This window comes from Salminus brasiliensis, chromosome 8 (genome assembly GCF_030463535.1).
Source record: "Salminus brasiliensis chromosome 8, fSalBra1.hap2, whole genome shotgun sequence".
Lineage (NCBI taxonomy): Eukaryota > Metazoa > Chordata > Actinopteri > Characiformes > Bryconidae > Salminus > Salminus brasiliensis.
The window spans coordinates 27,357,153-27,378,469 of NC_132885.1; the positions used below are offsets into that span (position 1 = coordinate 27,357,153).

At 39.0% G+C, this 21,317-nt stretch overlaps 5 protein-coding genes across 6 annotated transcripts in view; 2 read left to right on the forward strand and 3 right to left on the reverse strand.

Annotated features, from left to right (window-relative positions):
- The first annotated feature begins 137 nt into the window (after window positions 1-137).
- Window positions 138-4,628, forward strand: rabl3 (RAB, member of RAS oncogene family-like 3). The gene is made up of 8 exons (XM_072686350.1): window positions 138-211; window positions 513-604; window positions 710-839; window positions 1,607-1,721; window positions 2,332-2,482; window positions 2,628-2,699; window positions 3,301-3,339; window positions 3,646-4,628. The coding sequence occupies exons 1-8, from the start codon at window positions 166-168 to the stop codon at window positions 3,700-3,702; spliced, it is 702 nt and encodes a 233-aa protein (XP_072542451.1). The 5' UTR covers window positions 138-165; the 3' UTR covers window positions 3,703-4,628.
- A 202-nt stretch (window positions 4,629-4,830) lies between these two features.
- Window positions 4,831-7,426, reverse strand: LOC140561259 (granzyme B-like). The gene is made up of 5 exons (XM_072686348.1): window positions 7,367-7,426; window positions 7,072-7,219; window positions 6,142-6,301; window positions 5,796-6,053; window positions 4,831-5,043 (listed from the first exon to the last, which is right to left on the reverse strand). The coding sequence occupies exons 1-5, from the start codon at window positions 7,413-7,415 to the stop codon at window positions 4,888-4,890; spliced, it is 771 nt and encodes a 256-aa protein (XP_072542449.1). The 5' UTR covers window positions 7,416-7,426; the 3' UTR covers window positions 4,831-4,887.
- Window positions 7,427-8,289: 863 nt separating this feature from the next.
- On the forward strand, window positions 8,290-19,569 carry LOC140561258 (granzyme B-like). 2 transcript variants are annotated; one of them, XM_072686347.1, is made up of 6 exons: window positions 8,290-8,333; window positions 10,446-10,574; window positions 17,398-17,545; window positions 18,567-18,771; window positions 18,865-19,125; window positions 19,229-19,569. In XM_072686347.1, the coding sequence occupies exons 2-6, from the start codon at window positions 10,562-10,564 to the stop codon at window positions 19,385-19,387; spliced, it is 786 nt and encodes a 261-aa protein (XP_072542448.1). In that variant the 5' UTR covers window positions 8,290-8,333; window positions 10,446-10,561; the 3' UTR covers window positions 19,388-19,569. The 2 variants fall into 2 exon arrangements, with proteins under 2 accessions (XP_072542448.1, XP_072542447.1); XM_072686346.1 differs by lacking the exons at window positions 8,290-8,333; window positions 10,446-10,574 and adding an exon at window positions 17,254-17,299.
- LOC140561260 (granzyme B-like) lies at window positions 10,600-12,453 on the reverse strand. Its single transcript, XM_072686349.1, has 5 exons — window positions 12,408-12,453; window positions 12,076-12,223; window positions 11,819-11,978; window positions 11,490-11,747; window positions 10,600-11,382 (listed from the first exon to the last, which is right to left on the reverse strand). Exons 1-5 carry the CDS (start codon window positions 12,451-12,453, stop codon window positions 11,233-11,235), a joined length of 762 nt encoding a protein of 253 aa, XP_072542450.1. The 3' UTR covers window positions 10,600-11,232.
- A 1-nt stretch (window position 19,570) lies between the features above and the next one.
- Window positions 19,571-21,317, reverse strand: part of ercc1 (excision repair cross-complementation group 1) — a 4,474-nt gene continuing 2,727 nt past the window's right edge. Inside the window, exons 5-9 of the mRNA XM_072686345.1 lie at window positions 20,746-20,822; window positions 20,471-20,570; window positions 20,189-20,260; window positions 19,955-20,023; window positions 19,571-19,876 (exon numbers count right to left, since the gene is read on the reverse strand). Coding sequence (XP_072542446.1) covers window positions 19,814-19,876; window positions 19,955-20,023; window positions 20,189-20,260; window positions 20,471-20,570; window positions 20,746-20,822 — 381 coding nt within the window. The 3' untranslated portion in view covers window positions 19,571-19,813. The remainder of the gene's footprint in view (window positions 19,877-19,954; window positions 20,024-20,188; window positions 20,261-20,470; window positions 20,571-20,745; window positions 20,823-21,317) is intronic.

Here is a 21,317-nt window from a genome sequence, read left to right on the forward strand (position 1 = left end):
CCAGCTATTTTTAACAGTGAAATATTTTGACTTAGATTATTGATATTGCCTCTGAAATGAATGCGTACATTCTGAAGTTAATTCGACTTTTATTTTGCCCGATTTTGCTGACAGGAAGTGCTGTTATTTGCGTTCACTGCGTTGCTGGTGACAGGGAAAGTAATAATGGCATCTCTGGACAGAGTGAAAGTGCTGGTATTGGGAGATTCTGGTGAGATACAATTGTTAAATTTAGCTACAGTGGTGCTAGCTATATTCATAATGTTTCGGTAGCTGTAATAGCTAATGTGCACGGCGTGTTTTGTGGTATAGCTAATGTTACTCTCTCGGTTCTCCTAAACGGCCCCAGAGATTATGCCAACACTAACCACTTGCTGGCTAGTGCTAGCTAGCTCATTCAACCCTGTTTGGACAGAGGTTGTTGATATGTCGTAGAAAATGTTTAATTTATTACTTGATGCGCCAGAGTAGTTTGACTATAACTCTGATGAGCTCTCACTGTTGGCTGACAGGTGTGGGAAAGTCTTCTTTAGTTCATCTGCTGTGTCAGAACCAAGTGCTGGGAAATCCTTCATGGACAGTAGGCTGCTCTGTGGACGTCAGGGTAAAGCTGATAACTCATTAGTGTTGAATATGCATGTGCCCTGTTTGTAAATATTATTATATTATAATATATGCACAGGTACTTCATACTAATCTTTCCATACAGGTTCATGACTATAAAGAGGGCACGCCAGAGGAGAAGACCTATTACATTGAATTGTGGGATGTTGGAGGGTCAGTTGGAAGTGCCAGTAGTGTTAAAAGTACCAGAGCGGTTTTCTACAATTCGGTTAACGGTAAAGTAGTAAAAGCAGCACTGGAGTATGCAGACATACGATACACTGAACATAAAAACAACAACAACAACAACAGCTGAAATGGTCCAGTTATCCTTACAACACAGTTTAAGTGAAAGTTTGGTCCTTCTGGTCAGGATAATCTAAGAACTGTGTAGAGCTGTGCATTTTTTCAGCAGTACCAGGGCATATACTGTTTATTAATAATTAGAACAATAGTATTTACATTACTGACATTGCAGAATTCTTAATCACGATATTCTCACTGGCACACAAAAACCTTGTATCTCATATGTTTGGACATATGAATCTGGCAGATGTCAACATTGTTTCAAAATGTTATAATGGATGGACCGCATTTCTATGCTCCAAAATGACTTGGAATAAATCTGTTTAGATTGATTTCCACTGGAGGTTTAGAAGGTTTTTTTCCTTCTCCTGTTTATGCATGGCATCAACAATATGTAAATCTACACATTCTACACATCTACACAATCAAGCTTTTTTTTTTTTTTTAATTGTGATCTGTGAATATCCTGACTCTTTACAGCCGTTCCAGACACAGCATTCACATGTTCTGAAACGTGATGTTTCAGTGTTTATTAATACACTGAAACACATTTCACAATTGCAGTATGTAGCGATATATTTATGTGTATACGTTCTGATTGAAAAGGGCACCGAATGATGAAAGTTACAGTGTTGTTGTGGTTTAGTAATTGTATGAGTAATATGTTTTTTCTCTTTCATTAATTGTGGTCTTACAGGCATTATTCTAGTCCATGATCTGACCAATAAGAAATCCTCCCAAAATCTGTATCGCTGGTCAATGGAGGCACTAAATAAAGACTCCTCGCCTACAGGGGTCATTGTGTCCAATGGGTAAGGCAGCCTCAGTCACTGTTCATTTTAAATATTTTACATGGGCTTTAATTGAAAGTTAAGTAGGTTATTTCCTTCCCTTGTAAATGTGTGTGACCACAACATTGTGCTGTGTTAGCACTTTGATAGATAATGTTACCTTGTACCCACATCTTGCCCCCAATGACCATATATCATTTTGTGGGTTGCTCACTTTCAGCACAGCAGTGGTGCTGTAGTTTTAAACACTTGTTACACTTACAGTCTGCTCTACTTTGTTGATACACTTTGTAGGTGTACGTTTAGAGCTTATATTTTTTATTAGTTTGCTAGCTTTCCTTTAGTCCTTTATCATTGGTCAGTTTCTGACCACAGGACCACTGCTGGCTGGATATCCTTTCAGCAGTGACACTTCAGCAGGTATTAAAAAAAGTCTCAGCAATACTACTGTGCCTGATACATTCATACCACCATTGTGTTGGAGACACATTTAAAAATAATATTTTATCATTGGCTGTCGATGGAGGAAGTAGTGGGAGGCTGATCATTTGTGCAGCAGGTAATTATAAACGTTCAAAGTGTGCTTGTCTGATAAAACACATCCCGTGATTGTATTTCTGTCACCTTAAAGGGATTATGACAGAGAGCAGTTTGCAGAGAACCCCATCCCTCTCCTGCTTATCGGCACCAAATATGACCAAATACCCGAAAACAAGCGGAATGATGTCCTGACCCGTACTGCTTTCCTGTCTGAAGACTTCATCGCAGAGGAGATCAACCTGGTATGTGATCAACCTTCTCACGGTTTGAAACCATGAAGGTGGAACAAAATCAACAATGATTCACATTTCATAAGAATTGTATTGATTAGCTAGCTTGTTTGTTAGTAAATTCAGATTATTAAAGGTATATATTTTTGACATCTAGGACTGCACAAATCCACGGTATTTTGCTGCTGGCTCTTCTAATGCCGTGAAACTGAGCAGATTCTTTGACAAGGTAAGGCATTTTCTATGCTAACGAAAGAGGCAGAAATACTGGTTTCATTGGGAGTTCATATAGGTCACACTTACCAAAGCATTTGATTGTTTTAATGAATTAAACCTTTATATTGTTTCATCTTCACTGTGTTACATTTTTAAAAGGATAGCACCAGCTATAGATGCAGTGGTTGCTTGGATTGACAGGATTGGCTGGTTGTCCAGCCAAACTGATTTGTTTAGCATTGAGAGCAAGGTGGACACTGGAATTCGGTCTTTTTGAGTGACTGAATGACAATACATATGTGGATAATGGCAATACACTGTTTATAATGTGTTTGTATACTCTTACACTTGGAATACACCAGTTATATATCCTAATATTTATATGTTGCATCTGTATCTTACAGCCATTTATCTTCTGAACACTTACACTAGAAGTCATTGGGCAGGTGCATATACTTGGAGTGGACCGGTTTTCTGTTCTTTTCAGTTCAGGAAAATGCATTAAAATGACATGTACTGCAGATATAGCAAATGGAAATTAGGTTGAACACACTAGTGGAAAAAGAAGAAGTGAAAGCATTGCTGATTGTGGGATTTATCTTTCTATCTCAAAGGTTATAGAGAAGAGATACTTCACCAGAGACCCCAGTCAGGTGAGAATTTATTGTGGATTGTGGCATTGACGCTGTATGTGCAACCTGTGATCACAAATGCAGCATTTTACTCTGAGGAGAATTATTGTTTCAACAACATTGTTTTTTTTTTTATGATTAATATTATTTACCTGACAATTCATTATTTATTCTGATTGACTGGTTCTACCCAACTACTGTCAACTACCATTAGTTTTTCCTATAGTGTATTATTGTTTGTGTGTATGTATGTATGTATGTATGTATGTATGTACTTACTTAATAACCAACTGTCTAACTAACTTTTTCCTTACTTTATTTTTGTAGATGACAGGCTTCACAGACAGAAAGCGCTTCAACTTCAAGAGCCTTCACTATGACTGAATGTGGGCAAATGCTGCAAGAGTTTGCTACAAATGCTGCAAGGGTTTTGTTCTATATAACACAGGAGGTTACTACCATGTCTGATTCAAACATGTTTCTCACAATCGCAGGTATGTCGGAGAAAGTTTGAGTTATCAGTTCACGTCCGCAGTCAGTACACTATATGGACAGAAGTATTGGGACCTGCTCATGCATAGTTTTTCCCCCCACCCTGAATGATGGTATGGTTTTGGTATTAAAAAAAATAAATAAAAAATCAATCATGTTGGAGGTACTGCCTCTACTGTCCAGGGAAGGCTTTCTATTAGAATTTCGAGCACTGCTGTGAGGATTTCATTTGCATTTAGCGACAAGAGCGTTAGTGAGTGAGTCTTGCCCATGTCTAGAATTAGGCATGGTGCCAGTATGTTCATGGTTATCTTCTCCAGAGAGTCCTATTCTATTGGCAGTACTTGGCCCCAGGGACTAGACAAGCTGAATGTGTGCATTTGCACATCTGCGTCAGCAATGGGTGCAACTTAAAAGAGCTGAATGTATTCATTAGACGGAGTGTTCACAAATATTTGGACATATAGTATACCTTTAAAGCAAGAGCAAAAATAAAGATATTCACAGTAAAAAGTCCATGTAGGTTTTTAATATCTGGTATTCCGACAAACTGCTAAAAAGATCAGAAAGGGTATTTTCTAAATTTCATTTTCCCTGTTGACACATTTTGTTTCATATCTGCAATAATTAAGATCAGACTTGTTTGAAGAGACAAAAATGAATTATCTCTGAGCAACGTTTGTATTGTTGATCTTTGTTATTCATGTCATTTCATACATTTTGCTATATTAGCAAGCTCAAATAACTGTACTCATGTATACATTGGTGTTGACGAGCAACATCAATAAATGAATAAATAAAGCTTTATGATGAAAGAACCCTTCTGGCATTCCTGTAAAAATGCTTTTCAGGAGAAATCCATTTCGATGAGAATACAGATCTAAATGTATATAATAATGCTAATATGTACGATGAAATTCTGAGATTTGATCACCTTGCAGAGGACCGATTTGCCAATATGAACTTGGTGTGTAATAGATGTCTTGTGAAAGGCATTCAGCAGACAAAAAGTAAACATGCTCGATGCATAACAATACATGCAGTTTATTGGAATATGATTGCAAGCCAAGAATACTCTCAGGTAGATTGAATTACTTTCTTAATCCATGGAAAGAAGTAGGCTATCTTAATGTACACCTCTGGGAACTTGCGCTTTATGCAGTTACCGGGGTACGTATATGTAGCCATTCCCAGTGGTTCATTGTTACAGATAAGAGGACCCCCTGAATCACCCTAGAGGAAATAAGAGAGAGAGATTGACGCTCAGATGGGTTAGTTATATCATATTAGTGTAATGCTCTTTTACTGTGCATCATGTAATAGTATGTTTTATTTAAATGTTTTACATGGTCATATCAGAATATTACAACCGTCTACCTAATAGTGGGACTAACCATCCTTGGCTTGGATGAGACCTTGTGGCATGCACCGTATTAAGTGATTGAAAATGTGTATATTGTAGAGGTTGACTAATCCACAGTGGTAGGTCAATCGCTCTGTGCTGCTTGCCGGAGTTGACGCTCCCCTCTGGCATTAGTGGCTGATCTAGAGCCGTCACTACGACGGCTCTAGACATCCAACAAAGTTAGCGGCTTTTGCTTGGTACCCTGCTATCATGCCCTTTTGGACATCTTGTCTAATCTGTCACCCTGTCATGTGGCATCTGTGACGTCTCAGGCCGAGTTAATTCCAAACCAGGAATGGTCATAATATTCTGATAATACTGTGTATATAGAAAGTGCTGCTGCTAGAACACTTTATGTGCTGATATAAAGAAAAAGGAAGCCCAGACAGACATATCATTAACGTAACCGTGCAACCCCAAGTTGACTGACTTGTATCCATTGATAACTGCCACTAACTAGCTATACATGATATTACACATTATTGTTGTTAGTAATAATCTAAATTTCTTTATCTTAAAATGTAGCATTTTGCTAAGGAGTACTCAAGGCTTGCCTTTAACAAATCGAAAAATTCAGTACCTGACAAAAACCTCTTTCTCCATCCGAGGCAGTGCAGATCATGCGTTTGCGGTCGAAATAATCCCTCCACACATGTGTGCATTCAAAGTTGAACTGTACTTTGAGTGTGACCTCTTGCAGAACATCAGAAGCGCAGCCACCTGGCTTTTTCATACCCCAGCCTGCTATAGAACACTTCTGATTGGCGGGAATGTCCTCATTCTCTTTAGGAAGCCCAATAACCTTTACAAAGTCCGTCAGATTGGCATTGTTCTTCAGCTGTAATGGATTCAAAGTTTGAGATGAGAGCTGGCAGCAAAATCCCAATATATAAAAAAAGCACCATATGTAAAGGAAAGTGAAATACCTTCAGTAGCATGATATCAAAGCTTTTGTTAGTCTGTCCCTCTTTGTATGCCGGATGCTTGATGCACTCCTTCACTTTAATTCTCTGCTGACTCTTCTCCTTTTTTTTGATGTTATGAGCTCCCAGCACAACTTCTAGCCTCTGTTTTTTCTCATAACCACTATAGAAAGAGATATTTCAACATTTTTACAGATCCTTTGTACTGAAAATACAACTACTCTGCACATTTTTAAAAATTTTCCGGGCTCCCAAAACACCTGATGAACAACTAATGAACTAGCAGGCTGTTCCTGAGGTGAACTGAGTGTGTTAGAGCTGGGAAAACATTGGGTGCAGTGTGTAAAGCAGTGATATTGCAGGATCAGGACCTGGGATTTCTTTCAAATAACTGCCTGAACAAAGCCTGAACATGACCAACTGAGTCAAATCTAGTAATATGCAATGTTGTGTCCAATCTAAATCCCAGGTTTAATGAGCACACAGGGCCATACGACTTTCTAACTTTGCAAATCATGTAAACCAGGGCTGATCCTGGAGATTCGCCACCCTAAAATGTTCAGATCACACCTGACTCTAATTTTCAAGTGCTCCTGAAGGCCGTAATTAGCTGGATTGGGTGTGTGAGCACTAAAGGGCACTTCTGAGTGAGTCTTTAATAGAGCTAAATGGAGCTAAGTTTTGCTTACATAAAAAAAAGAGCTGAGTGTCTAGCAAGTTGATCAGGTCATTGGCTGTTCATGCTCCCATTGTAAATTTAACACAGACAGTGTTAAAGTTGTACACCTAGAGCTGAAAAATGTTCAGAAACATGTTTTTAGCAGCAGTGTAGAAACACAGAGGAACACATCAGTGTATCAAGTGGTACTTTCACTACAAACGTCCTGCCTAAACTCTCAGACTCGTTCATACTATGAAAGTGAGCAGACTTACTCTAGACAGTGGGCTGAAGTGAGCACATAGTCCTCTTTGATGAGAATTCCACCACACTTGTGTTGTTTGTTAGACTGAAAAGACACCATGTAGGGTCTGGAGTGAGGTATGGCTTCCTTTCCTCCGACAATTCCGCTGTCCATCGCTCCTGAGAAAACAAGAACGAGTTACAAAACGTTATTTCAGTTTAGTCCAAAGACCCTTATTGAGTCCATTTGAGTGACATTGCATGTAACATCAATGAACTACTAATAACAAATAAGTAAGCACAATAATGCACTAATAAATAGATTACCAGACAAAGGGAGGATGCAAAGGATAAGCAGAGAGAAGCTCAGCAGCATCGTATCATGCACTGACAGAAACAGGCGAGAAGACCTGCAAGGACCTGCAGCCCACCTATCAACACATCCTCTGACCTCAAAACACACAAAACGCCTATTCAGAGTTGAAAGTAATGCTTTCCAGACCACAGAGGAGCATCAGGGGATTTGGGGGAAATTTAGGGTGACCTAGGTGCAAACAGGTTTTTTGTTTGTTTGTTTGTATGTTATTCTGTATCATCATTCAGAAAAGATTTTTGCTAAATTGTTTTATTTTGACACTTTTTAAAATTCATTTTAATATTATGTTTTCTGTTATGTGGTAAAGGGATCTAACTGGTATTTTAAAATAGGAGAGTTGTGTCCAAGTTGTGTATCTGATTTTTAGTTTAAATTTACTGGGATATTATATAAAACCTTATAAAAAAAGCTGCTGTAGGAATTTACTGAAATCTTAGTCAAACTAGTTGATTTTAATAGAATATTAAACTAAAAAATGTGGGTTCGGTCTTGTATGCATTTAAGTGTATTTTGTAAGCAGAATCCAATTAAGATGCAATTTAGAAATTTATAGGAGGAATTGTTGCATTTCTGCAAGTGTTATGCTGCAAAAAAGTAAGTTACTGTAACAGTATATTTGTAAATGTGAATGCTGCAGGAATTTCCTGTAATCCCATATTTTTCCAATACTTAATTAACATATTTTTGACTAGCTTTTAATTTTCTTTTGTAATTTGAATTGTGAGGAAATCTGAGTCCTCTTTTTTTTTTACAGAACTGCTTTAATTCAGAAATGTTGTAACTGCCTGCACCTGTGATCAAGCCAGATCTTTGTCTAGGAAAAATTAATAAATGTGTTTTCTTTCCTTCAGTAGTAAGAAGTCTAAGTCTTGAGACTGCAAAACATCCCAACACTACCAACACCATGTTTAAATGCTGGTATGTAGTTCCTACTATGTGACTAATTTACTCTATATGTTTCGCAAAACCTTTTTACATTTTGGACTAGTCTGTCCTTAGAGCATTATTCCCTTATTCGGCTTAGAGATTGTCCAGGTGCTGTCTTGCAAATTTGAAACAAGCATTGACATTTCTTTGATTAGCAGTGTTTGCTGCCTTGCTGCTCTTCCATGTATGCCACTTTCGCTCAGTCTATTTTTTACTGTAAAGACAAAAACACTAAAAAAAAAAAAAAAAAAAGCACTGTATCAACACTAGGTAGGGCCTCCCTTTGCTCTTAAAACTACTTCAGTTCTTTGTGGCATGGATTCTCAAGATTTTTCAGGACCACCTTTATTTTAGTGTGGATTTTCACTTGTAATATCAACAAAACATGTAATTTGATTTAATGTTTGTCAGTTTGTCTTTGAGCCTAAAAAAACATGTCTGGTAGCCAAACTATTAAACTGGGTTTATTCAACTCAACTCAAATACATAATTTAAATAAATAAATGTTGTTCCATTCATTTTTATTTTAGTTAAATATACCTGGCCGTATTGCTTGTTACCACATATTTCTACATGTAGTCTTCTCATATTTATTCATCAACAGAGAACATTTTTAACAGTCATCGATGGAAAGTCTAGCACTGGAAAAATGAAAGAATGATACCAGTAACGGATGCTGGTCACCCTTTTTTTTGCCGTCTTGTCTGTCCCCTCATTCTACACCTCTTCAGCATTTAATCACACTCCCACCCATCTCTTGAGTCCTCTTTCACTCTCTCTTTCTCTCTCTCTTCACCTCTGTCACCCTTCTTTCTGACCTGTCACTTCTCAGAAACAGCTGCTGCACTTTGCCTGACTTAAGCTAAGCCCTCACCTCTCCAAGACTTATTACACACTAAGGTGTATTACTCAGTAACTACAGGGACCTCTGTACAAACTGGTGGGGCTATTCTTTGGTAATCCTTTATATTCTTTGAGTTATGTTTTGCCTATGAGTTGAACACACTCGTCCCAGCCACTTTATTGGAAACTCAGATTTCAAAAGTACTTAAGGATAACAGGGAAATAGTTACGCAGCGGAACACAAGATGGAGTATTTCAGCACTAATAACATTCTTACAGCTTTAATCTGGCTGTGGTGAGTGCTGTAGATCACCCAGAGCTAATATACAGTATTGTCCAGTATAAGAGAAAATGGGGGAGGTGAAATAATAATGTAAAAACAAAACTGAAATGTTGATATTCAGAATTAACATAAAATATTTTACAACATAAACTTGTACTTGAAACATCTTATACCCCCCCCCCCCATAAATGTTCTCAGAAAGGTTGTATTAACCAACTCCTTGTGGCTACTTATTTACTCTTTACTACAAATAACATCTTCAACAAGCCAGAAAACCAGACCAAAAACACAAACCACCACAAAGATTACAGCCGTTAGGTGCTGTTACACCCACTCTAAATAGTTTAGCTAGTGACTTGTAGATGGGCTAGAACGTTTTAGATAGTGAGTAAGTGAATGTGCAATGTGTGTATGTGTTCATATATGTATCCAAAAGCTATAAAAGCCTTAATTTGCCCTGCCTTTTGACCCGAGGACAGTTCTTATTCAGTTTTGTTTTTCAGTCTGTCCTGTTTTTGTGTTGATGGAGGGCAGGAAGCATGAGAACATGTACTACAACTGAGACCACAAAGGCTTGTGGCTTTAGTGTTGTTTGAATAAAAAAAAAACCACCACCTAATTTCTGTTTTAAACAGCAAGCCCTTCCTCAGTCTCATAACAACATACCCTACATGTTGGTTTCATGGTAATGGAGAATGGGGTACTTTGGTAAGGCTGCTAGAGGTCAGTTCATTCCGTGCTGTTTGAAATACAAGAGCTCTGTTGTGTGATAGTTTAGTTCAAACTCCCAAACTCACTGTATTTAAGATTGCTTAACAACATGGCATGCTTTGAGATAAGTGAAGAATCACTTAGGCCATCCTTTTTCAAACTGAGGACTTTTGGGGCCCATAAGTACTGAGTAATATGTTGGATTGCATGTAGGCGGTTGATTTGGTTATATTCAACCATTCATAATAAACTCTTTTCCACCATAGTGTTAGAACGGTCTGTTGATAGTCTGGTTCTGGGGTTCGACTTCAATACTAGAGCTGTACAAGCATGAAACCCTCCGTCCTTCCCGATCCTGCAGCCAGCTGGGGGAACTCAAAGAATGACAGAGACAGGTATGTACTCTAATGATTTCCCCTTTATTGGTCAGACAGGCAGAGTATATATACATTGAGAAGAGGAGAGGCACACATAGTCATTACGTAATCATGTGATAAGATAATAGAGACATTGACGATCAAATGATCATATGTTCTGAGCCCCAAGGACGGTCTTGGGTTGACGAGTCTAAACAACAGATAAATTGGAGACCTGTTCATCTACTAACACTGTCACTAAAAGTTATGGCCAGATCATATGAAGCACAAGCTACGGCCTATATGTCATGTCTAGCCCACGTTCATGGGTATGCACTGACACAGATTCTAACAAGTAGTTTGCACAGAATGATTGGCTCTAAAACATGGTTTATTTGGTTTATGGTTACGGAGACCCTTGGGAAAGTTCATTTTACTCATTGACTCATCTTGGGATGTTCACCATTAATTACTGAAGGAGTAGTTACTGAAGGTAACTAAGGTAAGATCAAAAAACTAAATTGTAAGCCTCTGGTTAATATTGTCGCAGGTGTGGCTGGGGGTCATGTTCTTTTATAAAGCACTTTCAACATGGTGACGCCCCAAAAAACATTGCATACAACATTGTTCATTTTGCAAGTGTCATTTATTATTGAGGTTGTTTGATATGAGAAAATGATACATACATGTTCTCTTTCTAACCTATGGTTTTCTTAATCCATGGAAGAAAGTAACCTATCTTAATGTACACCTCTGGGTACTTGCGCTTTATACAGTTTCCGAGGTACGTATATGTAGCCAATCCCTGTGGTTTATTGTTACAAATAAGAGGACCCCCAGAATCACCCTGCAGAGAAAAAGAGAGAGAGAGAAAGAGAGAGTGCCGAAAAACAGAGATGATTATTTGTATCCTGTCAGTAGAACATGTTAAACCTGTATGTCATGTAACAGTACCTGACAAAAAGCCCTTTTTCCATCAGAGGCCGTGCAGATCATTTGCTCAGAGTCAAAAAAGTTCTTCCACATATTCTTGCATTCAAAGTCAAACTGTAGTTTGAGGTTGACCTCTTGCAGAACGTCCGATAGAGAGCCATTTGATGCTGTCAAACCCCAGCCTGCTATAGAGCACATCTGATTGGCAGGAAGCTTCTTATTCTTCTGAGGAAGCTCGAGGACCCTCGTAAACTTGTTCAGACTGGCATTGTTTTTCAGCTGTAACAGATCAGTCGGTTAACCCTGGACTAGTTGGCTTGCAATAAACAACCAAAAAGAGGTGCTGATACCTTCAGTAGCATGATATCATGGTGCATTTCATTCTGGATGTACGAGGGATGCCTGATGCACTTCTGCACTTGGATTCTCTGTCGTCCAAATTCCTTTTTATTCAGGTTGTGAGCTCCTAGGACCACTTCCAACTGCTTCCATGCTGATTGTTTAACGTTGCTGCATTTATAGTTCATAGATACAAGTGAAATAACTTAATTCTCACCTACTTTGTGTCTGTGTAAATTCTTGAAAACTTAAAAATGAGCATACTTACTCTATACAGTGGGCAGAAGTCAGCACATAGTCCTTTCTGATGAGCATCCCCCCACACATGTGCTTCTTGTAAAGTTGAAGAGACACCATGTAGGGTCTGGAGTGCGGCTTAGCTTTCTTTCCTCCAATGATGCCACTCTCCATCGCTCCTGAGAGAAAGAGATTGGTCAAAAATGTTTAACTTCTAATTTTTAAGTCATTTTAGGGCATTTTGGCCCATTTTTCATTACAATTTCACAATGTAAAGAACATTAGCCAGATTTAAAATAGGTCAAAAAAGAATGGCCTTCTTTCAGTGAAAGTTAATAAGTGTAAATTTGCTCAACACATTACCAGAAAGAGTGAAGACAGAAAGGACGAGTAGAGGCAAAAACGACATTTCAGCTACCTTCAGACTGTAGACTAACAGACAACAGCTCGTTGCCTACAGTTTCCAGTTTGCCCACAGTTTTACGCACATGATGCATGCACGATTGCAACATACCCATACACACTGGGGTCTTTGGGAGGGCTTGAGGTTAGAGGTATGACTCAAAATGAAAGTCGAGGTGAGTGGAAATTGAGTGGTTGGTGAAGAGAAAACCTTTTTCACTTTCTCACTCATGCTTTAATGTACATCAATGATAACAATGGTAATAGTAATAATAACAATAATAATTAATTTCATACGTAAATGCAGCTCAAAGATTAAAACATCGATAAATGTACACATATTACAAACACACAAGCCTGAAAGCATCAAGATGTTTTGAAAAATGTTTCCAGGACATATAGTCATTAGACACCCCTACCATTAAATCTTAGACATTAGAAGAGACAGTAGACAAGAATGACTCTTGTATTGTTCATATTTGAGCCATATTTTAAGTGGCCTCTTTCACAGTTGATATTTGTGGTGTGTATACAGTTGTGAGACATGTGTAACGTGTGATAAAGGTCATTCATATAATGCTCCTCTATTTAAATAAACCACAACTAAATGTGTGCTAAAACTACAGATCTAGCCCAGGGCATCAGAAAGGAAGCACAGTATCTTGACAAATTCTCAGTGGTATCCTTGGCCATTAGCCAACTTTTGTCGCTGAAGTGAAGCTAACACGCATCTACAACAGCACAACCCACAACAGGGGTTAACCATCTCTATCCCAGCTCTCGTTACTGTCCCAGCCATACCTCCAGCTCCAGCTTCCTCTGCAGAGCCTACTCCAGCCCTGCTAAGGGTGTTTTTACTCATGGATTCCATGTCTTGGCTCCATCCCATCCTGTCTTTACCCCATTCTGGTCTTCCTCTGCTTGTCTCCTTCATAGTCTGTTCACATCAGGTATTGATACCACCTGTGTTTTGTATAAATAACCCTTATGTGACGCCTGTGTCTTAGTCAGGTCTTGCATTGGTTTCACTCCCCCCTTTGAAATGTTCAGCCATACTTAAGCATCCTCTGATCCTCTGATCAGAGCCTCATTCACACCTGGTTCTCATCTCTTTATATGGACTATATGAACTGGCCTTTTTGCTTGGTTGAGTTTCTTGTTAGCTGCATTTGCATCCATTTTCTCTGCGTGATCTGTTTTGCCCCTTTTTATTTAGGATATCCTACAGTTTGCTTGGTCTTTTCAGACCTTATAATACTTTGTGTTTGTCTTCAAAAAAATTAAGATACATTTCCCAAAACAGTTTGATAGACATGATCATTTATCGTGTAGTTATTGCTCATCAGTTATTGGGTTGGTTAAAGTGTGAGTGTAGTTTTACTGAGGGTTGTCTGAACGGTGTGTAGGGGATGGGGGGTGGAGTGGTGGCGACAGAGAGGAGTCTTCAGAAGGCCAACAGATAACCTTTATCTGTGATACGGGCTCAAGCCCTGGGTGGGAAGAGGTTAAGAATGGCAGAGACAGAGACGAGTAAGACTGTAACGCAGAATGGTTTCCTTTTAATTGATCTCAGAATTTATATACTGTGATTTTTTGTCCTTCAAAAACAGAAATTGCTGCCATGCTTCAGACTTCTTCTGAGACATGATTCTAGCTAGCCTGGCTAACCACTCCACCTCAGCTTTAAGCTTCTCTCATCAGATAACCATCAGTGCATGACACATGGATTTCATTTAACAAGCAATAGATAGCCATGCTAGAAACTATATATATATATATATATATATATATATATATATATATATATATTGTTTTTAGCATGGCTGTTACTGTAACACCTGATTCTAAATTGACTGACAGGTCTCCGAAAGATGCATATACTGACTGATTTTCAGGGGGTTGCTCTGGTGCTCAGTACCATTAATCCACTTTGCACTTTGCTTTGCTTGGCTATGGTGGCAAAGGACGTTTGGTGAAATCAAATCGCAGGAAAACAGCAGTAGAACTCAAGGATATGTTTAATAGTGGAAGTAAGAGCATTTCCACATGTGCAATGAGAAGAGAACTCAAGGTATTGGGGCTAAACAGCTGTGTGGCCTTAAGAAAACCACTCATCAGTGAGGCTAACCGGCACAAACGGGTTTGATTTCCTCGGGAGCAAAAAGATTGGACTCTGGAGCAATGGAAGAAAGTCATGTGGTCTGATGAGTCCAGATTTACCCTGTTCCAGAGTGATGTGCGCATCAGGGTAAGAAGAGAGGCGGCTGAAGTGATGCACCCATCATGCCTAGTACCTACCGTACCAGCCTGTGGGGGCCGTGCTTTGATCTGCGGTTGCTGCAGTTGGTCAGGTCAGAGGTCAGCAGACTACCTGAATACACTGAACAAGCAGGTTAATCAATCAGTGGATCATTTCTTCCCTGATTAAAGAAGCATATTCAAAGATGGCGATGCCAGGATTCGTCAGGCTCAAATTGTGAAAGAGTGGTTCAGGGAGCATGAGGCATCATTTTCACACATGGACTGGCCACCACAGAGTCCAGACCTGAACCCCATTGAGAATCTTGGGGACGTGCTGGAGAGGACTTTGCACAGTGGTCCAAATCTCCCATCATCAACAGAAAATGAATGCAACTCTGGACAGAAATAAATGCTGACACTGCAGAAGCTTGTGGTAACGATGCCACAGCAAATGCGTGCTGTAATTAAAGCTAAAGGCGGTCCAGTGAAATGTGTGCCTTACATTACTGTGGCTAAATGCTAGCTATCTGTCTTTAGCTGTTAATGGAACTGCTTTTATTACTAATTTTATTGCTCAGATAATGTCAGTCTAGCAGTGTATGAATAAGTTTATCTTAGAGGTCATTCGCATGAATAGTATAATTTTAACTATCACAAGGAAAATTTAACTAACTAGGTAACATTATGTTGTTATGATGTTTTAATGAAATCTTTGAACCTTTTAACATTGCCAAGCTTTTTGGATATGCTTTCAAATACATAATTACTTTCTTGCCCTGAATGTGCTATACACTGCAGGAACATTAATATAGGGTGCCTTACTGATACCTGAGATACTATCTTACCCTTTACTTGAGGTCAGTGTTTACAAGACTAAATGTGCACACATTATTAAATACTGCTCATGTCAATGTGGATGTCTAGTTATAGATTTTAATATACATTTCCAAACTAATAAAGCTTTGATATACAGTGCAATGTCCCTTAATTACGGTGACAACAGTGTTTGCAGTGTTTGCCTCTCATGGCAACCTGTTACATTATGAACATCATGTATCATTAGGTCACACACACCCCTCAATATCTCATATTTCTATTCCATTCATGGATAGATACGGACATGTTGACCAATTTGGACATCTGTGACCTTAACGTATTTAAATTTATGGCCATTGATTGGAAATATGAAAAAGTGAGGACACCCTCATATTTATTACTACTTAAAATGACTAAAATTACTGTCAGCTGCAGCACATTAAGCTGCAGATGATTAGCACATGGTTTCGAGAGGATTTTGGAGGAGTCTGTCTTATTTAAACCTCAATACATTTAGTTTGGTTTGCTCTTGATTGTTGAAGTAAGCAGGAGCTCTAAAGTTTGTAGATGCAGGTGAGTCTGGAAAGGGACTGTCCACAAAATAATTTACAAGTGTAACAACTGCCCACATGGTCAGGTCAGGCCATCCTAGCAGTCTCCAACAATCCTAAAATGTCATCACAGGATCTACAGGTAGCGCTTTCCAAAGTTTATGTCATAGTACATCATCTACCATCAGAAAGACGGTACCTTGACCTATTGGAGAAAATACCTAGACAAAGACTGTCCTGGTCTGGAACGATGTGACTTTGCTTGGTTGTTTTTTTAAATGGTTCTCCACTTGTAAATTATTTAGCAGATAGTGGAACAGATGATGTCTAATTGCTCTGAAAATGTTTTGAATCCCTTCCCAGCTTCATCTGCATCTACAACCTTCTTTATGAAGGCCTCAGAGAGCGTTTCATATCTCACCATGGTGATACTACTTACTTCAACAACCAGGAGTAAGTCAAACTAAATGTCTAAGATTGAAATAAGACAGGATCTGAAATAAATAAATAAATGATTAAGGGGTGTCCTTACTTTTTCCACACCTTAATGGACTAAGATAGATAGCTAAATAGACAGACACCCCATTTAATGAAAGCATTCAGCTCCTTTAGGTTGTACCCATTGCTGATACAGATGTGCAAACACATACCAACAGCTTTTGTAGTCCCTGTAGCAAGATTAATGCCAAAAAAATAGGACCCTCTGGAGCAGAATCTATCAACACCATGCCTAATGACAGGCATGAGCTAGAGGGGTATAAAGCCCCTTAGCGTTGAACTGTGGAGCAGTGGAACTGTGTTCTCTGGAATGATGGTTGGTGCTCCATCCATTACTTTTGGGATGAATTGGGGAGTTGGGATGAGGTGGAATGGTGATCATCCAACATCCTTACCTTCACCAATTGCCATTGTCACTGAATGCAATCAAAGTCTGAAAAGCCTTTCCTACAGCCTAGAGACTCCAACAAAAGCAAGATAAACTCATTTTAGTACTAGTGATTTCAGAAGAAACCATGAATGAGCATGTGTCTCAACACTTCTGTAGTGTAGACATGCAGCCAGTGATGTGTGTGACAGTGGTGCGAGACCTCAAGAGTGTCTGTTTTGCCCATACGTGATCTGTGGGGGCGCTTCTGTACGTTTTGTGTGAATGCATAAAAGCCAGACTTCACCACATTTTCTCACTGCAGCATTTCACCATGCTACTCTACACCCTTGTGCTCCTCTCTCTCCTCTCCTTCTCAGGTACGACACTTCCATGGTTTCATTCTGCTCTGGATCTTCACGGTAACAACTGTTGCATTTTGCTTTGACGGTTGTGTGTTACGGCTTATGTTTCTTAGGAGCGATGGAGAGTGGAATTGTTGGAGGAAAGGAAACTAAAGCTCACTCCAGACCTTACATGGCATCTCTGCAGCAAGATGGAGAACATACATGTGGAGGGTTTCTAATCAGAAAAGACTTTGTACTGACTGCAGCCCACTGTCTAACGTGAGTGACTCTTTGCTTTTGTATTCGAAAACGGGGGAGTTCAAAACTGGTGCCACGTGCCCTGATAAATTTAGGAGATAACATGCACCAGGCTGCAACAGCACTGGTGTCAAGTGATCTTAGCCATAGAGCCATAGAATAACCACTTTTATTTTACTGCATGTTGCTGTATGGAACAATTTAGTCACAAGCTTTAGAAATGCTATGAAACTTCAAGACACTTAAAATTTAACAAATATAAAACTATATGACTGTTTACCCTTTTGAATAAAAGACAAAAATACTGGGCACTAGCATGCCCAGCATCATTAGAGCCTGGTGAAATGACGTATTAATCAATAAGCATGAACGTTTCCAGTTTTGAAACATAACCTTTGCATATTGCATTGAAAAATATGCCTAGACAAAGCTGTGTAGTCTAATGACTACTTCTACAGTGTTCCAAATTCAACAGTATTGTCTGCATGTATTTGTGTTGGTATACAAACACTTGCTCACAGCAAAAGTGTCGAAGATCATGGACATAAAACAGGGCACTGAGTGGCAGGGAAAGGTTTAAAGGGACTGACAAGGGCCCTAAAAGAGTATTAATTGAGTTTTTTTTTGGTAGGGCCCAAAATCCATGGCAGCACCCTTGCAAATTTCAACATTACATTTGTTTAACCTATAGAAATGTTTTTTTCAGCACACTTATCTAGCTTGTTCCTCAGTCTAATGATTCTTTGCCTTTCATTGGCGCAGCTTCAGTCCTCTTGTTAGCTAGCAAACGCAGCAAAAGCAGACTCCAAATACGACCAAAAGCCTAGAATAAAGACATATACCCGACACTCTCTTATACCTGCACCAATAAAGCATTTAAACACTCCTGTGTACATACATACACATAAGAAGCAAATACAAAGAAATCATCATTTTTCATTATCATATCATTTATCTTTTCCTTGGGACATTATGGAGGCCATTGTATACCAGTGAGACATTAAGAACCATTGTAAAACAAGGCATCCTACAATCTCTGTAGGCTGTACAGTTCTTTCAACAGTACCAGCGAACAGCACGTTGGCCGTAATCATCTAGAGGTTGTTCTGGGGGCTCATAATATTAAGAAGAAAGAGAAAGACCAGCAGAGAATCCAAGTAAGGAATTACTTCAGGCATCCCAAATACATCAAGTATACAAATGCAGGTGACTGGAAAAACCTAACGGTGGATATCATGCTACTGAAGGTACGATGGGTTGGCATTGGCCTTTTCTTCTCAATCATTATCACAGTTATGATCACAATCACTCTGATTCACTGTGCAAATTATCTGTTACAGCTGAAGTCCAGTGCAGTGCTCAATAAGTTTGTTAACGTTGTGGAACTTCCTGGGAAGAAGGACAAAATGCCAGCTAATATGGACTGTAGTATCGCGGGCTGGGGCAAGAGAAAACCAAAAAAACAAAAAGAATCAAATGTGCTGTATGAGACTTCACTCACACTGCTCCAAGACTCCGCATGTGAAGAGGCTTGGCAGCAGTATTATGACCGTGCCTGCATGATGTGCACAAAGACATCTGAGGACAACACTTTCTGTCAGGTACGGCTGTCTGGCACTTAGACATTAGACCGTTATCAAGAGCAGCACCACCTATCTGTTGCTAAATCACTAATTTACTTCTTAATCTTCCTTGTTCTCACAGGGGGATTCAGGGGGTCCTTTGATGTGTGATTCTAAGCCACGGGGCTTAGCTATCTACACTTCTCCAAGTAGATGCAATGACCCGAATTACCCTGGGGTCTATCTCAACATTTCCTCATTCCTTAACTGGATTAAAAAAGTGATGGGCAAAAAGACTTAAAGATATGAATATACTGCAACTGGAACAAACACCTGGCATTTTGCATTGTTGCATTTAATCTCATATTTTACCCATGTGATCTTGTAAAATATGAATGCATTTCCTCTCCATGGGCTGTTTTACTTATTAAAAAGGCAACATGATTCATGAATGTATATATAACAAATAAATAAATAAATAAACTTTCAATCTATAAAATACATTTTTATTGTAACAGACAACAGATGCACAAAATATAAAAACAAAATGTTTAATTTGAGGCATAATTTGAATTGAAAACTTGTCAATAAAGGCACTCTGGCTCCTCCGATTATTTCCTTTGTTCAAGAGAACAGAGGTGCCCATAGCAAGCCACAGATCTCAGACAGGTGCTGCTATACCTGTGCGTCTTGTTGTGTGGTGACTCGTTGTATGCTCCAGGTCTCGTCAGCTGTCTTTCTTTTTGGACTTCAGAAAAGGCTGGTGAAGCACATCATACAGCCTTCTTGCCTAAATGAGACAAACATGAACTCAGTATTTACACACATCCAGGCTTGGAACTGTTCACAGTGTCTCTGCTGAACTAACCTTTTGAGGGCCGAGTCCAGGGCACAGCACTAGCTCTTCCTTTGATGCATTAATAATGCCCTCCAGAGACTGCAGAGGTTAGAATTGAACATGCAAGAAAGGTTAAACACAGTTCAACTGAGTTAACCATGAAAAGATATATGTACTGTCTGGCCAGCTGGTCAAGAGCAAAACCTAACAAGAGTACAATTATTGCTCATCCCTATTAATGGCAGAAAAAGGAGGCGTCCTTACAGAGAATGTAGACAACAGTGTGATGGCATCAGTCTTGTTGATGGACTTCACTGTGGTAAGGCAATCAGTAACCTGCCAAGCAGAAAGAAAAATAAGGGCTGTCTATGAGGAGTGTGTTCAGAGGAGGTGTGGGTGATATGGCAGGAATACTTTAGGATACCTAAAGGTTTCTGAGGTTTTATCAGTAAGAACAAACATGCACCAATACAGTTAAACAGGAACAATACTGTCCTATTACCCAGTTCAGATATCTTAAAGACTGTGTGTGCTGCTGGTGCTGACCTTAGAGAGGTAATCTTTCTCTACTTGCTCTTTAAGGAGATCTGCAGGCTTCTTCTCATACGATTTGTATGTCTCCAAGTAACGACCAGCTTCCTCAGGGCTTAAATTAAGCACAACAGACCATTTTAAATAAATAAATAAATAATTAATTAAAAAAAAAAACCCAAATAAATTATATTTAAAATAATATATAAATATATAAATAATATATAACACAATGTGTCATATGGGCACAAGCAGAACTCACAAAAGCAAAACCTGTTTCCTGAGCTCACCTCCAGGCCAAGATAAGTGTGCAGTCAGCCATGATGCAGATTCGAGCCAGCTCCTTCAGAGCATGATGGGGGTCTTTCTGATGGAACAGACATTAAAGGGAAGGGGTAGAAATGTTCTTATAAACCAGCCTTGAATCTCAACCCTCAACAGCACATTATTAAGCATACAGAATAGAAATTAATGAATTAGTGGGCCATTTGACATATGTCTCACAGACAGCAAGCTAGTCAGGTTTAGAAAAAAAAGAAAAAAAAAGAAAAAAAAAGAAGAAAAAAGAAGAAAAAGAAAACCACACACAAGGCTAAGCTTAGAAGAGTGAGGGGCTCTCTACACTTCAAGCATGACACACACTACTCTACTGCGGAAATGAGAATGCAGACCATAATTTTTTACACACACCTGTTGATGTAAAATGATTTTATTTTGAAGTAAGATAGGAGCATTTCTATTGGTCCATTCACTCATTTATAAAATGAAACAATTTAAGCAACAACTACCAGATTCAAATGATATCATCAAGTGAAAAACAGCAAAAACTAAAAACAGATACACTAATATCCAAATGTCCTTT

What these genes read in the sequence shown, in the direction of transcription:
- rabl3 (XM_072686350.1), top strand. Translation starts at nt 166, where the DNA reads ATGGCATCTCTGGACAGAGTGAAAGTGCTGGTATTGGGAGATTCTG. An exon ending in GCTGGTATTGGGAGATTCTG is followed by an intron (nt 212 to 512) that starts GTGAGATACAAT and finishes GTTGGCTGACAG; the next exon opens with GTGTGGGAAAGTCTTCTTTA. An exon ending in GCTGCTCTGTGGACGTCAGG is followed by an intron (nt 605 to 709) that starts GTAAAGCTGATA and finishes CTTTCCATACAG; the next exon opens with GTTCATGACTATAAAGAGGG.
- LOC140561259 (XM_072686348.1), bottom strand. Translation starts at nt 7,415, where the DNA reads ATGCTGCTGAGCTTCTCTCTGCTTATCCTTTGCATCCTCCCTTTGTCT. An exon ending in TTGCATCCTCCCTTTGTCTG is followed by an intron (nt 7,220 to 7,366) that starts GTAATCTATTTA and finishes TTGTTTTCTCAG; the next exon opens with GAGCGATGGACAGCGGAATT. An exon ending in TTGATATCATGCTACTGAAG is followed by an intron (nt 6,054 to 6,141) that starts GTATTTCACTTT and finishes AATCCATTACAG; the next exon opens with CTGAAGAACAATGCCAATCT.
- LOC140561260 (XM_072686349.1), bottom strand. Translation starts at nt 12,453, where the DNA reads ATGTCGTTTTTGCCTCTACTCGTCCTTTCTGTCTTCACTCTTTCTG. An exon ending in ACTTCTGCCCACTGTATAGA is followed by an intron (nt 11,979 to 12,075) that starts GTAAGTATGCTC and finishes CTATAAATGCAG; the next exon opens with CAACGTTAAACAATCAGCAT. An exon ending in ATGATATCATGCTACTGAAG is followed by an intron (nt 11,748 to 11,818) that starts GTATCAGCACCT and finishes GATCTGTTACAG; the next exon opens with CTGAAAAACAATGCCAGTCT.
- LOC140561258 (XM_072686346.1), top strand. Translation starts at nt 17,254, where the DNA reads ATGCTACTCTACACCCTTGTGCTCCTCTCTCTCCTCTCCTTCTCAG. An exon ending in CTCTCTCCTCTCCTTCTCAG is followed by an intron (nt 17,300 to 17,397) that starts GTACGACACTTC and finishes TATGTTTCTTAG; the next exon opens with GAGCGATGGAGAGTGGAATT. An exon ending in ACTGCAGCCCACTGTCTAAC is followed by an intron (nt 17,546 to 18,566) that starts GTGAGTGACTCT and finishes CAATCTCTGTAG; the next exon opens with GCTGTACAGTTCTTTCAACA.